At 43.7% G+C, this 15,599-nt stretch overlaps 1 protein-coding gene across 4 annotated transcripts in view; it reads right to left on the reverse strand.

Annotated features, from left to right (window-relative positions):
• Positions 1-640: 640 nt before the first annotated feature.
• St6galnac3 (ST6 N-acetylgalactosaminide alpha-2,6-sialyltransferase 3) overlaps positions 641-15,599 on the reverse strand; it is a 537,327-nt gene continuing 522,368 nt past the window's right edge. For 2 of the 4 annotated variants that reach the window (XM_076575265.1, XM_076575267.1), the window contains exons 3-4: positions 8,791-8,898; positions 641-7,779 (exon numbers count right to left, since the gene is read on the reverse strand). In XM_076575265.1, coding sequence (XP_076431380.1) covers positions 7,593-7,779; positions 8,791-8,898 — 295 coding nt within the window. In that variant the 3' untranslated portion in view covers positions 641-7,592. The remainder of the gene's footprint in view (positions 7,780-8,790; positions 8,899-15,599) is intronic. The other 2 variants (XM_016007874.3, XM_076575264.1) reach the window with 1 other exon arrangement.

Raw genomic sequence — 15,599 nt, forward strand, 5'->3', positions numbered from 1 at the left:
AAATTAGATCAAGACTACCCCTCTGCCACCCACCCACAGTTTATTCTCTTTCTATGCAGAGAATTTTTTCTTAGAATTTTTCAATGTTTTACAAGTATTCATAGTAGCCACAAATAGACTGTCTTGTCCAACTAGGTAGAGACCCTGGCTGAACCCAGCCGGTGGGATGGAGTGAAATCTGGTGCTTTCAAACCTTCCCATAGAAACTCCTGACACAGATCTCTCTTACTCTTTCTGCACTAATGGGTCCAACAGAAGGGACTCCAAGGAATTGGAGAGGGACAAATACACAGGATGGAAGTGTGAGTCCCATGGAGGCAAACTGGTTGTAGAGCACCATATGTACAGAGTTCATAATTTAGACGGAAACCAACTTATTCTGTTAGGCCGCTGGAATGCTGGGATTCTTGTCACATCTTTTAGACTACTGTGACTGCACATATAATTTGTGCAGAATTGCTTTTTTTTTCAGAACTGATGTCATCACTCCTTGTCTGAACTTGGGCAAACTGCAATACTTCTTTATGCTTCAACTTTTCCTGTAAAATGACAATAACAGTGTGTACCTCACAGAATAGCGGGGGTGGGGGGGTGGGGGGGGTAGGGCTTGGCGCAAATACTCAGCCCTTTAACCAGCTGATGTGCATAAGTTATTGATTCCCAAAGTAGACTCTTACTTGGAGATACCATCCAAACATGGTCTCCCACAGAGTTGATCAAGTAAGCTGACGTGTAAAATGAAAAACTATCTAAACATGACACCCAGCAGCACATATGTAGAGTTTGAATAAAAGAAAATAAGGGCAACAAGAGAGACAGGGGGGATGGAAGGTAGGGGCAAGGAAGGCAGAAGAAGGTCTCCGCTGTAAGCAGCTTTGCACTAAACTGACTGTTAATAAGCCTGGCAAAGCAAGAAAGGAACTGTAGCTTAGCATCTCACAGTGCGATCACAAATTCCGGCTGCCAGCTGGATTGGCTTAAGGAACACCAAAGGCATTAATGAGTCGCACCTCTCTGCATGATGGCAAGCGTGTTTCCAGAGAGCTGTCCTTAGGAGGAAAGACCCAACCTGTAAAGGGAAATTTCTGTTTCCTGCCTGGCTCTGTGGTCGGGATGAATCTCTCCCACCTGCAGTCCCACAGCCAGTTATAAAATAATTACACAGAGGCTTATATTAATTGCAGACTGTATGGCCTATGGCTTCAGCTTCTGATAGCTAGCTCTTTCATCTTAAATTAACCTATTCCTACGCATCTGTATGTTGCCACGTTGCCATGGTGTTACTGGTCTGCTGGCATCTTGTTGCTCCTTTGGCAGCAGGCTGGTGTCTCTCTTGACTCCGCCCTTCTTCTCTCTGTATCTCTACTTAGATTTCCTGCCTGGCTGTAAGCTTTCTTGCCATAGGCCAAAACAGCTTTACTTATTATCCAGTGGGAGCCACACATAGTCATAGCATATAGAAAGACATCTCACAGCACCAGCCTGAGCATGGTGGCACCATTGCATGGGCTGAGGAGAAGAAAGCCCGCTGTGCCTGAATTCCTCTTCTCTGCTTTACACTCACCATCCTGGACCAAATTGCTCTTGATGTGATGCCTTGGCTGCCAGGATAGACTTCACTCCTCTTTGAGCCCCCAAACCTTCCTCCTAAGGCTTCATCAGCTATCTAAACACAGTGATAGGAAAAGTAACTCATGCAGTTCAAGTGAACTCCAGAAATTCCACAGGCTGGCAAAGCCTTCTCTTGCTATGTGGGCCATCCTACCCTGGATGTCTTTCTGCTTTAAATATAGAGTGTATTGAGTACCCCAGTCGCTGTTTCTTTCAGCTTTGCTAACCCATCCCCATTTTCCCTGTTGTAAAAACCAGCTAAAACCTGCTGATTGTCCTTTGCTAACCTGTAAGCTTCATTCTAAGATGTGTATAAAAAAGCAATGTGACTCCAGGAGACAAAGTCCCTTACCAGCACACCACTGTGCATCCCGGCCTCCTCTCTAGGTCAATGAAGATTACGGGTCTCAAAAGTGAATAAGCATCTACAGCAAAGATCATGTGACCCTCAAAGAAGCATGAGTGAAGCATAAATATACCACGCATAACAGAACTGGTATTTACTCAATGCCAGTGACAGTGACGTTAAACACAAGGAAATGAGCACTTTGAGGCAGGCTGGGAAACAAGGGTCTATCAATGTCCAGGTTTCGATCCCTTTGAAGTTTCTTAGAAGAAACTGCTCAATATGTCAGCAAATATGGGATGTGGCACTTGGCTATTTATTCATCGAACGCTCTTCACCTTCATGGAGACGAGCTCCTGTTTTACCGCAGTCTGTAATGCATGAACAAGAAGAGACCTATTTGTAGAGAAAGAGGCACTTTCCTACCTCAAAAACAATTTTGTGCCTATTCTGAAAAGAAAAGGAAAAAAAGTAAAGGACTTAGAAACAACGAAATGAGGTTTTCTGTGCTGTTACAATGCCCAAGGACAGCTCTGTTTCAATGGCTTTGCAATTTACATGCAGTTTTATTCTGGTGGTGTCTCTATGGTCAGCAAAGGCAACAGCAAAACAGAACACTACTTCTGAGCCACGGGAACCATTTGAATAGTGCTTGATGCACATAGTTTCAAAATTCTCCACTTGTAACAGTACCATAGAAGTGGACTTTCAAGTTGTGCATACTGATCAGATCTTGTGGCACATCGGGTGTTTATATACATTGGTATATGTGGCCGCAAACATGTACTAACCCATGCAGCTGAACTGGTTTGAGGATGAGGACTGTTCTGCTCTGAGTCCAAGTCAAGAGCAGGGAGGGCCTTCCAGGTTAGCAAGTAGTCTCCATCACCAAGCAGCTCCTCAGATACCAAGGCCTGATCACCCTCAGTGACAAACAGGAAGTAAGAAATGCACCTTTGTGTTCTCCATATGAGTCTCAACATCTCAGGACACTAGAACACTGCTGGTGTTAACAACACATGTGGAGGCTGGAGCAGACAGGCCAGCACTGGAGGGCTGCCCCGAGGTGTACAAGACAACTGTACCGTTCAGAACAGGGAGCGGCCCCATTCCAGTGGAGCCTTGGTTTCCTGCGGTAGATTCTTTTAGTGAGCCACATATGCATTTCCCCCAGTAATTACTCAGTGTTTCTAAGCACACAATGGGAAGTGCATTAGAGAGACAGGAGACAAGATCTGGGGTGTCAGGACTGTTATCAGACTGCCTTACAGTCAAGGTTGAGCTGCCGTCACTTCCATCAATCTGGTTCCTGGACTGCAGGCTACAGGGCGAGGTTGGCTGCTTTTTGAGGTGCTTTCGTCTCTGTATTCCAGTCTGCTTAGAAAGCTGACCACTGGCTCCTGAAGTCATGGGATCCCTTCACAAACAGAATCAAATGGTCAACTCTCACCAGTTAGAAATGCAGTTAAGGATGAGTCAGTCCCTTTCCTTGTCTTGGGATTGCGATTCACATGTCCTACAGTATGCCAACTGCCCCCGGACAATGCAGTTGAGCCTTTCACTTGACAGGGCATATTCAGTGCTTGTGTGAGACAAAAAATGTAAACCATACGTTTACATCTTCTTGCTTCTCAGAATTAAACTGATCTCACAGTTAACATCCAATTAATCCTACCAGGTGAAGTAAAAGTGTTGTCTCTTTTTCCAAGAAGGCCATGAGGGAGTCTTTCTGAGGGCTGTATCCTCCTGTGGAGGTCAGCAGGTCTCCAGTCCACACCCAGACTTCAGAGAGCAGCCTCCTTGCACAGTGACCCCTCCCCCACAGCAGCCACAGCACTATGGCTGTGCACCAGAAGTCATGAAAACCCAAGAGCGGCCTCAGGAGGACCAGTGTTCATGTTGGCCGCATGAAGGGGGCTGCAGCGTTCCTCAGTGTGACTTTCTCTGAGCTGCGGATGGCAGAGTCTGCTGACACAGACTGCTCTACTTACATGTCTACTTGGTGACAGCTGTCCACTGACTGTATCACCAGTTCTAGAATCTTCTCTGGGTTTGCTCCTCTGGCCAGCCATCTGAAAATGGCTTATATATGTTTAGCAATCAGTCCATTTACCTTGGATGTTAGTTTTTTTTTTTTTTCTTATCAGGATTCAAAATGAAACCCAACAGATTTCAGATAAAGTCAAAAATAGAGTTTTCTGTGAGTCACACATAGCCAAAGAATACAGAATCATATGTATGCTTTCACATATAGTTATAAGTATATATGTATGCATATACCTGTTCATATATCACATTCGCAAATGGACTCCATGTTCTATATACAAACATAACCTCAAATTACTTATCATTTTGTCTTTGATAGTTTTGTCACCAATACAAAATCATTTTTCATCATACAACTGCACATCAATATGACTTATAGATAGGCTAACTTCAAAGGATTTTAAAATCCTCTAACTTTTCCCTTGGTTTTTCAAGATTTCCAAAAAATTAGAAATACTATTCTATGACTTTACTTAAAAATATGTCTTAGGACTGAGTGCTCCAAAGTCTCACTCTCCGCACACTGTCCAGTTGTGGGTCTCTGTGTTAATTCCCATTAGCTGAAAGAAAAGCTCTGGGGAAGATTCAGGAGCTAATGATCTATGGACATGGTAATATGTCATTAGGAGTCATTTTATTGATATGGTTTAAAGATTTATTTTTATTACTTTTATTTATGTATATGCATATGTGTGTATGTGTGTGTATATCTTGAGTATGTGGGTGGCCACAGAGGCCAGAAGAGGTCACTGGGTCAGCTGGAACTGGAGTTACAGGCAGTTGTGACTCCCTAATATGGGTGCTGGGAATCACTGGGAACCAAAGCTGGGTGTCCTGAAGCGCAGCAAGTGCTCTGGCCTGCGGAACCCTTCCAGACCTGGCCTGTGATTGTGAACTGCAAGCGTGTATGCTGATTGCAGACATCTATATTCATTTTCCATAGACCATTCGCCTGGTGCCTTAGATGATACCAAAACATATCTTCACAAACATTAATATATAGGATAGCTGTGTACCAGTGCTCAGTGAGGTCATTTAACTTTCCTAGTGTTTGGATGTGGATAACCTTTCAGTGGACTAGAACCTGCGGAACTGACTGGAACTGTGCATGACAGATGCTCTCCTTGAATCACCCCTTTGCCTCTCTCAGCAAGTCCAAGACAGAAAACTTCTCCACATGGGAGAGATTAGACTTTGCATTTCTATCAGAACTGAGGCTGGAAGAAAGGAACAGGAAATGGAAGCAGAGAAAATTATTACTACAGAGAAAAGCAAATCCGGAGTCTGTCAAAGCCCTGATTGCAAAGGAATTCAACGGGGTCTCCATAAAATGCTTTTTGTTTCCTACAGAGAGAAAACAAGAAGGAAGGAGGAGGGAGGAGGGAGGAGGGGATGTGGGAGAGGAGAAGAGAGTAAGGGAGGAGGAGAGTGGAGAAAGGGAGGGGAGGAGAGGGGAGAGCCACCCCATTCTACCAAAGCCTGCCTTTGCCACACAGTGTGAGGGAAGGGGGTCTTGCCAAAGTCCCCATGAGGAAAAGCTATAGGAAGAAGGAGAGGAAGCCCTGGAGTTTCTCATCAGTAAGCACCAAGCATAGAGCGGGCCTCCACTAACCAGACAATGGCGTAAATCAGCCATGCCATTCCCGGACGCATTCTGATTAACTGAGGGGTTCTTTTATATAAAAGCAGAACTTCTGTATCACAATAGAGGAAAAACAACAATTCACATTAGAATTTTAGCATGGGTATTATTTATTTTTCTTTAAGTGGGCATTTTAATCCACTATCCACTCTAAAAAAACTAACATTCACAGAACTGAAATTCACAATGCAAATGACAAAAGAATCATCAACCTCTCTCCAGTGGTGAAGGTGGGGTTTTAAAAGAGCAGAAGAGGGCAGGACAGGATCCTCAGTCCTAGGAAAGACTTGCCACGGTTCTGCAGGTGAGGTGTATTGTTATTCCCAGCTTCTGAAACACTAAGCTCAGCCTGGCTTTTGAATCATTGTGCCAAGACATTTGTGGATGCTTAGTACTGTCTCAGAAAATCAACCTCTAATACCTAAGGATCACCAAGTCTACAGAGATGAAGCTGCCTCGGGCCTGGGACGGGAAACTATATTTCTCTGCTTCCATTGTTCCCAATCCCTCATCTTCCCACCGCCTGGACCTCGAAGCCAATGACCAAAAAAAAAAAAAAAAAAAAAAATCTAAGCTTATAGGGCTACTGATCTACGACACAACCATCCTTGTGGCCACTTTTCATAATCTTGGTATGCTATGCTATATTTGGCACAGAACGCAATCATTTACTCATTTACATAAATGCTATTCTATGTAGACAGTCTAAAGTGGAGCAACCTGGGACACATGAGCACAGCTAACAGAGTGCGGATCAGCTGCTGGAGATGGCGGAATGTCCAGCGAGGTGGTCATGGGTGTCACGTGGTACAGCATGTGTGAAGGGACTCAGATGATGAAGCACCTTGGGATCTGTTTCCCTGTCCCATCACCAGTTCACTGTTAGAGCAGAACATCGGCGTGCTAAGGGACAAGCCACCGCACGAAGGCAAAAACTCAGGTTGGATTCAATGATATGAAGAATCTTTCATGTCTAATGTTTGGCACCTGGCATTGATAATGTATATGGATAGACACACCTTGGGCTTACAAAATAGAAATTTGAGTTTAAAAATATATATTATGAATATGGTAGGATACAAATTAATGCAAAAATATGTTTTGCTTTCCCTGTTTCATGATTTTACAAAGCGTATCATTTTGTGGTATTGGGTGTTGAAGCGGAGTGAGGAAACCCTTTGGTTATGTTCACAGTATATGTTATTACAGTGTTGAAGTTGTATATCTAACACGTTAGTATTTAATACTCAACCAAGAATCACTAACCGCTAGTGTAGGGAATTGTACTAACGTGTTTAGTTGTGTTGTTTGGAGCAGGGAGTGAAAACTTCTCAGTGTTTGCTACGTGAAACTTTTTGAGTCAAGTGTCTGCCGTAGTCCAGTAACCCTGACACACAGGAATTACGTGAAGCCTTCACTGCTACATTAGGTAGACGGCCTGAGGCTTTAGCTCCGAGACATCTGGAAGGAAGATGGTACATCAGAAAGAGATGCCTACCCTCTCTCAGGCTAACTAGTAACCGTGGCAAGATATCTACACCCTGGTAGAATGACTTGGGACAGTGTTTGGTAGCCAACCATTTTCCAAGGTGGTAGAGCTGCCCAAGCACTCAGTAACCTTGCCTGACGAGGCCAAATCGGTCTCTTCCGGAAGCTTCCGTTAAGGAATTCTGAGCAGCTATCTTGAAAGACAATCTTCCTGTTTTCTTTAGTCACAGCTGTCGTGAAACTGGCCTTCGATTCTAGGTGAGTTATAAAGTGCAATATGTAGGGCTGAACCACCAGAAAGAACAGAATGAACAGGACCCCCTCGCACGGAACGCCAAGTTCAGATGACTAGCAGAGTCAGCATCCACATCAGAGGATGTTCAGGACCGTGATGGTCACGGTCATCCTTGCCCGCCCTTCATCTGCACAGCTGCAGTGTCAGCATCGGGAAACATGGCATCAGGACACCGTCCAGTTTGGGTGTGTAAAGACTATTCTGTGCTTCTCAGCCCACTTGGCAAACACTGTCTTCTCGGTGATGAACCTGTGCCCCCCGTGTGGGGCGTGTTCGTGGAGAAGATACTCGTTGCACTCATCCTTCCCTTGCTCATAGTAATGATAGGGGACTTTTCTATACCCTTCTGTCCTGGAAAAGAAACAAGACGAGAGGGAAGACTGAGCCAAGGACGAGACAGGCATTTACAAGAATCCATTATGTGCCCAGTAAACGCATTTACTTACCAACCCCCATCAACGGACTCAGTTAAAAGCTATTACAGATGAAAGCTTTTAGGAAGCAGGACCAGTTCTTAGTGCCCTAATAGATCAAATACAATTTACATATCACACTAATTACATTCAAACACACAGCCCACTTTCAGAGGAGATGGTATAGGACGAAACAAAACCATACAAAGCCCGATGCTCCTGGAGAGGTAAGGAAACTGAATTTTCACGGTGAAGTTTGGGTTTCATCTGTGTTCTTTAGACTTAGCAGTCATAGTACAAATGTTTATTCACGAAGACTGTGACCCAGGGTTACATTTTAACAGTATGATTAAATGCTCTCTGAATCATATTGTGGGAATGGTTGGTAGAAGAACTGTATTTCACCACCATCATGAAACACAAGTCTGGCAATCTGATTAGAAGCAATCCTGCCAGCAACCACACACTCATTTAAGAATCTGGCAGATTAGTCACACACTAGTAAAATAAAATCTCGGGAACTCTGCTGAGCCTAATGCTTCTCTGAAGCATCAAGGCATTTTCTTCCCTGTGAACAAACAGAACCATTGACTGACAGCTGTCCATCAAGCCCTCAGAGGAAATAGACATGGCAGCCTTGATTTTGCAAATCAAATCACCACTAAACTTTCTCTAGATTTTCAAGCCCCGAGTCCTGGACTGCAACTGATTAAGGGAAAAGTGTTCCTTCTCGCGTGTGACATTAGGCTGCAGTACACATTGTTTTCTTTCTATCACTCTTAAAAGTCAGAACATGACACACTGACAAGAACATGCCATGTTGGCAAAGAACACCGGAAGTAATTGTCATCTGATCTATTTCTCAGATTTATGGCAGTACAATGAATTGTGATATTTTGACACGGTCTCAGAATTGGGGCTGCATGGAAGTAATTTCCTGTGATCTTACTTGCAGTAGGTGTCGTTTATCATCCCGTAGACGTGGATACTGTAACAGGCATCCATGGCCAGGATGAAGGTAAACCACCCGGTGCTGAGATAGGAGCCAGACTGCACCCTGGAGGGACAGAAACGGGTAAAACAAAATGCAGAGTGACGAGGAAGTGTAGTTAGGAACAAGCCATACGTTATCAAGAACATAGCACCCGTTATCAGGGGAGTGCTGCGAAACCTGACAATCTGTCAAGGATACACACTTATTCTGAATTATCTCTGAATAATTTATGGGCACACTCTTATTCTTTCTACCTTAAGCCTCAAAGCTATGCTGGGTGGAAGAGAAGCCATATGGCAAATACCCTAAGTCAATAATCCTGCTCCCTGCAGGTGAAAAATAATTTATTTGGTTTTCCATTAGACACAAATTAGGGGTGTATATCAGAAGACAGGTTTTTCTGAAAGTTGCTTAAAGCTCTGATGAGCACTGAATGATAATGATGTGTTGCTTTCCTGGCCACAGTACCTTCTCAGAGTCTCCTTAGGTTCTATTACATATTTTAAAATTATATTTGTGTGGGTATGTGGATGTGTGGGTATGTGTATGTGATTGTGTGCATATGTGGGTGTGTGGGCATGTGATTGTGTGTATATGTGGATATGTGGGTATGTGATTGTGTGCATATGTGGATGTGATTGTGTGCATATGTGGGTGTGTGGGCATGTGATTGTGTGCATATGTGGATGTGTGGGTATGTGATTGTGTGCATATGTGGATGTGTGCGTATGTGGATGTGTGCATATGTGGATGTGTGCTGATCTGCAGCCCAACTTTGGATTCTACATGTAAAGTAGATACAGTGTTGGTGAACCTGGTCCATGAAAGTATCCAAATGTTTTCCTAAACACACTTGCCGGCATCAGGAGACAAGCTGCTTCTTAAGACATGGCTCTGGCCTCATGGACACAGATTACTGGACACCTATAATGTGCCAATCACTCATACAGATGCTATAAACAGAGAAGTTACAACGCATGTATGCTGACTGGAAGATTAGATTTACATCCAGGTGCTCTGTAAAGTTTCTCAGGGATTGCCTCTGTGATGATGGTGATATGAGTTGGGGGTTGGGAGAGAGGACAAGGCCATGCAGACCATGGCAGAGAAAATACTTTAGGAAGACCAAATAGCACAGGTACATCCCAAACATGGAAGTGAGCCAAAGCCGTGTGTGTGTGTGTGTGTGTGTGTGTGTGTGTGTGTGTGTGTGTGTGACAGCAATGGGGCTGGGGATGATTTAATCAGACAGTGCAGACTGTGGGGGCCTGCCAAAGGCCAATGGTCCAGGATGGATCTCTGTATCTGTCCTCAGCCAAGCCGAGCTAATTCATCCAAAAGGCTCGGCTGTCTCCCTCCTGACGTCTCTTCCTGCAGAGGCAAGCAGATTGCCCCAAGTCGTCTGGCAGCTGTGTGGCAGCCTCCCCTCTGGACTCAGGACTGGTGGGACTGCAGCCTGTTCATCCACCGCTAACACATCCATCACCACTCCAGCTGCAGCCGGCCTCCAGCCACAGGTCCAGAACCCACTACTATGGATCTAAGCCCTTAACATGATGCCATCCACAGGTCTGAAATAGAACCCCTCCTTCCTTCCTGACTAGTGCCAACCCAGAATATGCCAACATTTCAGGAATTACATGCACTCATAGAGGGAGGTGATGATTCTTTTTTTTTTTTTTTTTTTTTTTTGGTTTTTCGAGACAGGGTTTCTCTGTGTAGCTTTGCGCCTTTTCCTGGAACTCACTTGGTAGCCCAGGCTGGCCTCGAACTCACAGAGATCCGCCGGGCTCTGCCTCCCGAGTGCTGGGATTAAAGGCGTGCGCCACCACCGCCCGGCTGATGATTCATTTTTTAAAATTATTTTTTGAACCTGTGTGTGATTCTCAAGATGAGGCCAATAAAACCCACCCATAGCCTCTCAGCTATCTTGTCTCTGAGTTAGAGCTGCTTCTACTTAATAATCGGTGTGTGTGTGTGTGTGTGTGTGTGTGTGTGTGTGTGTGTGTGTGTGTGTGTGTGTGCATGTTTTCCATGTGAAGAATACAGTTGGACCTCTATGTCTGTGGGAGATTGGAACCAGGATCCCCATACCTATCCAAATATTCAGCCTCTGGTATAATGGAGAAGCATTTTAATAGTACCTACACACATTCTCCCAAATGTTTCAGGCCTCCTCTAGGTTAGTTATAACTAATATAGTCACTATATAGTTGAAATACGGTATTATTTAGGAATAGTCTGTTAATGGTTTATACTGGTACAATTCCCTCCACATAGTGGAGGAAAGTATTTGGATCTACAGTTGATAGAACCCAGGGATCCAGAACCTATGGACACTGAGGACCATGTATTCCAGAGACTAGTCCATTGAGTTGTCTATACTTTTCTATGGGATAGAACTAGCAGTGATGTAGAAGTGTGGAATGTGTGCTCCATGAGTGGGAAGGGGTCACCTGGAGGACAGAAAGACTATAGACTACGTTCTTAGTACATGGGTTAGCTAGAAGATGTTCTGTATTCCAGGGTCTCAGGAGCATCAAGGAAGCAACCCATTTATTTGAAAGCAGGATCAGAAGATGTGAGTGTTATAACCTAATGTTTCCAAAATATTTTATATTCTGTTGGTGTACTGAATTTGCATGGCCGTTGTTCTTACTGGGTTATATGCTTGCCTTTCTTCTTGATTCTTCCAATTTTTTGCCTATTTTATATCCTTTCCATACTTCTTCATTAGTAGCTCAACCAGGCACAGATAGGGATACCTAAAGTCACAGCTTTTGTTAGAATTGGTTGTATTTGTTTGGATGCTTATATTTGTCAGACTCAAACATAGTATTTGTTTATAATTTTGGGGGGAAATACTTCACTGACTGTACTACAAGCAGGTATGATCTGATAGGGAGAGACACTATATTAACACAATGGTTACCATCTAAAACAACACACCAAAACCCTGACAGGTTACAGTGTTACAGTCAGAACACAGTGGAATGTAGGTTGACATAAACATACCTGTCTCACAAGTCAACTTGACCACTGGTTGGAATGGAGTGCTATTGACAGTTCACATAGCCTCTTTGAGTCAGTGGCCTTGTTTCTAAGTGAGATGATTGAACTCAGTCATATCTGAAGTTACTTCCAATTTTAAAATCAAGTGATTCTGGGTCACCAGAGAGCATTTTTTTTTCCATTTTCAAGCCTTCACCAGTGAGCTCTGCACCATGCTGCATGTGTGTTGATGAATACAGTTGGCAAGCATATGAATTCCATGATCAGTTAGGCTCACTGGCACAAGGGGTATGATGTCAATGTCTGGGGTGTATGTGAGAAGAGAGAACTAAACAAAGAACTAAACTTTGTGGTGGGGGTAGACACCATGACTAAGGCTTTTAGAAGAGGTGCTCTGTGTCTCCATTTCAACAAAAACTGGTCACAGAGGATGCAAGAAAGAGTATCATGAGACCAGGGCATTGAGAGCAAACTTGAATCTCTATGAAAATAAATAGAAATTGAAACATACAGTCCTTCTTTCGATGCGTTCCTTCCACTGTATCTCAGGATAAATAGGGTACCCGGAAGACAGCCTAGCTCAGGATAAAGGAGGGTCCTTTGTGCAATATCTGGAACTCGAAAGTGCCAGTAAGCTGTCCTGCCTTCTTCTGGTCCAGCCCAGTCATTTCTGAGACTTTGACAATAAGCATTCAAAAGTGAGTCCTCACAGGGATGCAGGGCACAGCCATCATGGTATGTATATTACCCAGGAGAAGAGGGGCAGGAGTTTTAAAGTTTAGCATCTGTCCAAAAACCTTCCCACTTTACCAAATAATAAGGACTTGAAAAACCACATTTATGATATCCAGTTCCTTTTAGGCCTGACCTGATTCATTTCCAGGTAGACAGCCCATACTAATTAGCCCCAAAGCTTCCCCAACATTGTGTGTTGTGCTTGATTTACATGGGGAAGGGGCCTACTGCCCTAGTGCCCTGTCCTAAAAACCTGGGCTTAATTAGACGGTGACACTATTTTCCCTTAACATCTCTGGCATTTTGAGACTTGACATGTCATGAAGTTTCCTACCTACAGAACACTCTAGGGTTTTCACAGGGGCTTCTTCCCAAATACTGTGAGTTACTGTTCCTCTAAGATGTTCAACCTGAAAAAAATACAGGTGATAGCTAAACCCAGGAGCACTTCCAAAACAACAGCCTGGGGATCTGAGGCCTTAGAGCAGTGGTTCTCAACCTTCCTAATGTTGTGACCCTTTAATACAGTTCCTCGTGTTGTAACCTCAACCTTAAAATTATTCCATTGCTACTTCATAATTGTAATTTTGCTATTGTCATAAATTATAATGAAAATATCTGATATTCAGGATATCTGCTATGGGGGTTGTGACCCACAGGTTGAGAATCACTGCCTTGGAGGCACTCACTGGCCTTTGTTGGGCTGGCTCTGGTAATTCATATAAGGGTGCCACTTGCAGGCCCCTGTGTGGCTGCAAGCTGTGTTCAGAAGTGAGTGTAAATCAAATCTATGCAGACCTTTTAAGGTTCAATAATGACAACTACAAAAACCACAGTACTGGTGTACGTGGACCTGTTCATATATCTCAATGTGCAGAGATCTGGGGTAGGCATCAATTGCCTTAGAAATTCTTAAGTCTCTTCTGGGACACATATGATGTTGTAACTTGTCACTCATGCATGTGGCACTATGGACCAGCTGGCCTTCAGCCATAGCAGAGTATACAACTCCCATATTTGGGGATCAATAAAAACAATTATCACCATCTACAAATAAACCATCAAGTTTCCCATAGGGATGGTAAGGGAACTAAAGCCCCTGATTCAGTGCAATTGGAAAGCTTAAATTAATGCTGTGGAATAATGAGCCATGCAGGAGAAAAGGAAGGCAGGGCTGTTACCAGGAAACTATCAATCACTTGTTTCCACTGGTCAGACTCAGCATCCCTCTGCTCCTTAGTAATCAAGATACTTACAACCTGGAAACCACTAAATGGACTTACTCATCTCTTAGAAAAATGATACTGTCAACACACTGATCTAGCACAGGCTTGAAGGCATATCATTTAAAACATCTTTCCTCTAGTTTATTACTAATGAATATATAAACCATTTTACCCTTCCATGTTTCCCCATTACTTATTATCCAAAGGCCATGGCATAAATACACAGACTTATTGTCTGTCAAACTATTATTTACTAATTTATTTTCACCAATTTCAATATTTTTGGCTATAGTGTCTTTCCTTGTCTGCTACTCTGGTTTGTCTTTTCATTTTTGGAAAGTTGTGATGTTCTTTCCTCTTTTCTTTTCTTCTAGATATGATCAAGGGGAGGGACTAAGAACTCATACATGGTGAGGCTTCAACAGAAAAGTGGGTAATGTTGAATTATTACTTATTCACACCTAGTTTCCTGGTCATCTGACACCACTGCTTCAGTGACTTAGGATTTGAATAGGAGAAGGCGATGTTTTGGTGGCCAAATCACGTTCTCTAGGCCACTCCTGGTGCCGTTGGCATTGTGGATGGCAGAGTTCTTTGTTCTCTAGGCCACTCCTGGTGCTGTTGGCATTGTGGATGGCAGAGTTCTTTGTGTGGCACTGGGCTGGGCAGCCCTGTGTTGTTTCACGTCTCCTTGTCACAGGCTTTCTTAAGAAAACAGTAGATTCCTTTACATACACACACACACACACACACACACACACACACACACACACACACACACACCCTCTGGATTAGGATCATCTCTAACAGACTGGGTTCTCCTTGATAAGCATTCCCATCCTACCTGACTCCTGTCCCTCCGCCACCTTTTAGATCCCAGCCAAGCATCCTCCTTTATTCTCCTTTCTTCACAAGGCTATCGGAAGCCATTCATGTTCAGTCTGAGCTTTGAACATAACCCTAGGAGCCATCAAATTCAGTTGGATAGAGCTGCAGAGAATGTCTTGGTCTGCAACGGGGACTGTGTTAGAGGGATGGAGGAGAGTCAAGTAGAGCTGAGGGGTTGGGAGACTGTTGATGAGCTGCGTTCTGATGAGATGGTTCCTAGGGAGTCTGACTCAAACCTTTGGCCTCAATTCTACTTCTTCCCGTTTCTTTCATGAACCAATGAGAGCCAAGCTGGGGGCACTCAAAGCTAATACTTCAAAGGCATTGAGGCATTTGTCAAACCTGAAAAGGCTCAAGGCCCTCCCTATAACGGAGGTTTATTGGCAAGCACACTAATGGCCATCTGCTATACTTGGGAGTAAAGGCAGAATTTTTAAAAAGAATCAATAGTCCATGTCTTGTTTTAACATTATTGAACCTCAATTCTCTCATCAATATACGATACTGACAGGCTAAATAACAGGAATGTTCCAGATACCTTCCTAGGAAGAAAGAATAGCTGGCAGAATACAGCTCATTTAATTAAAAGTATTCTTTCCTCCATTCCTTTCAAAAGAACATGGGAAATGAAATCATCTACAGACAAAGAACCTTGATAAGAAAAGTAGCAGATTTCCATCAGTAGCACCTTGGGATCCGATCTAATATCATGGAGCCATCCTTCTCCAAAAAGATCACAGCCATCTGCAACTTGTATAATCCTGTACACTGTTCCACAGTCAGGATCATGGAAGTGGCAAGGAGTTTACTGTTCACACTGAAGGTCTGTGCCTCCACCAATCGGACAGGCCCAGCAAATTCTTAGGTAGGGAGCATCTTCTACAAATCAGGCAGCAGAGTTGA

Source organism: Peromyscus maniculatus, chromosome 6 (assembly GCF_049852395.1).
Source record: "Peromyscus maniculatus bairdii isolate BWxNUB_F1_BW_parent chromosome 6, HU_Pman_BW_mat_3.1, whole genome shotgun sequence".
Classification (NCBI taxonomy): Eukaryota; Metazoa; Chordata; class Mammalia; order Rodentia; family Cricetidae; genus Peromyscus; species Peromyscus maniculatus.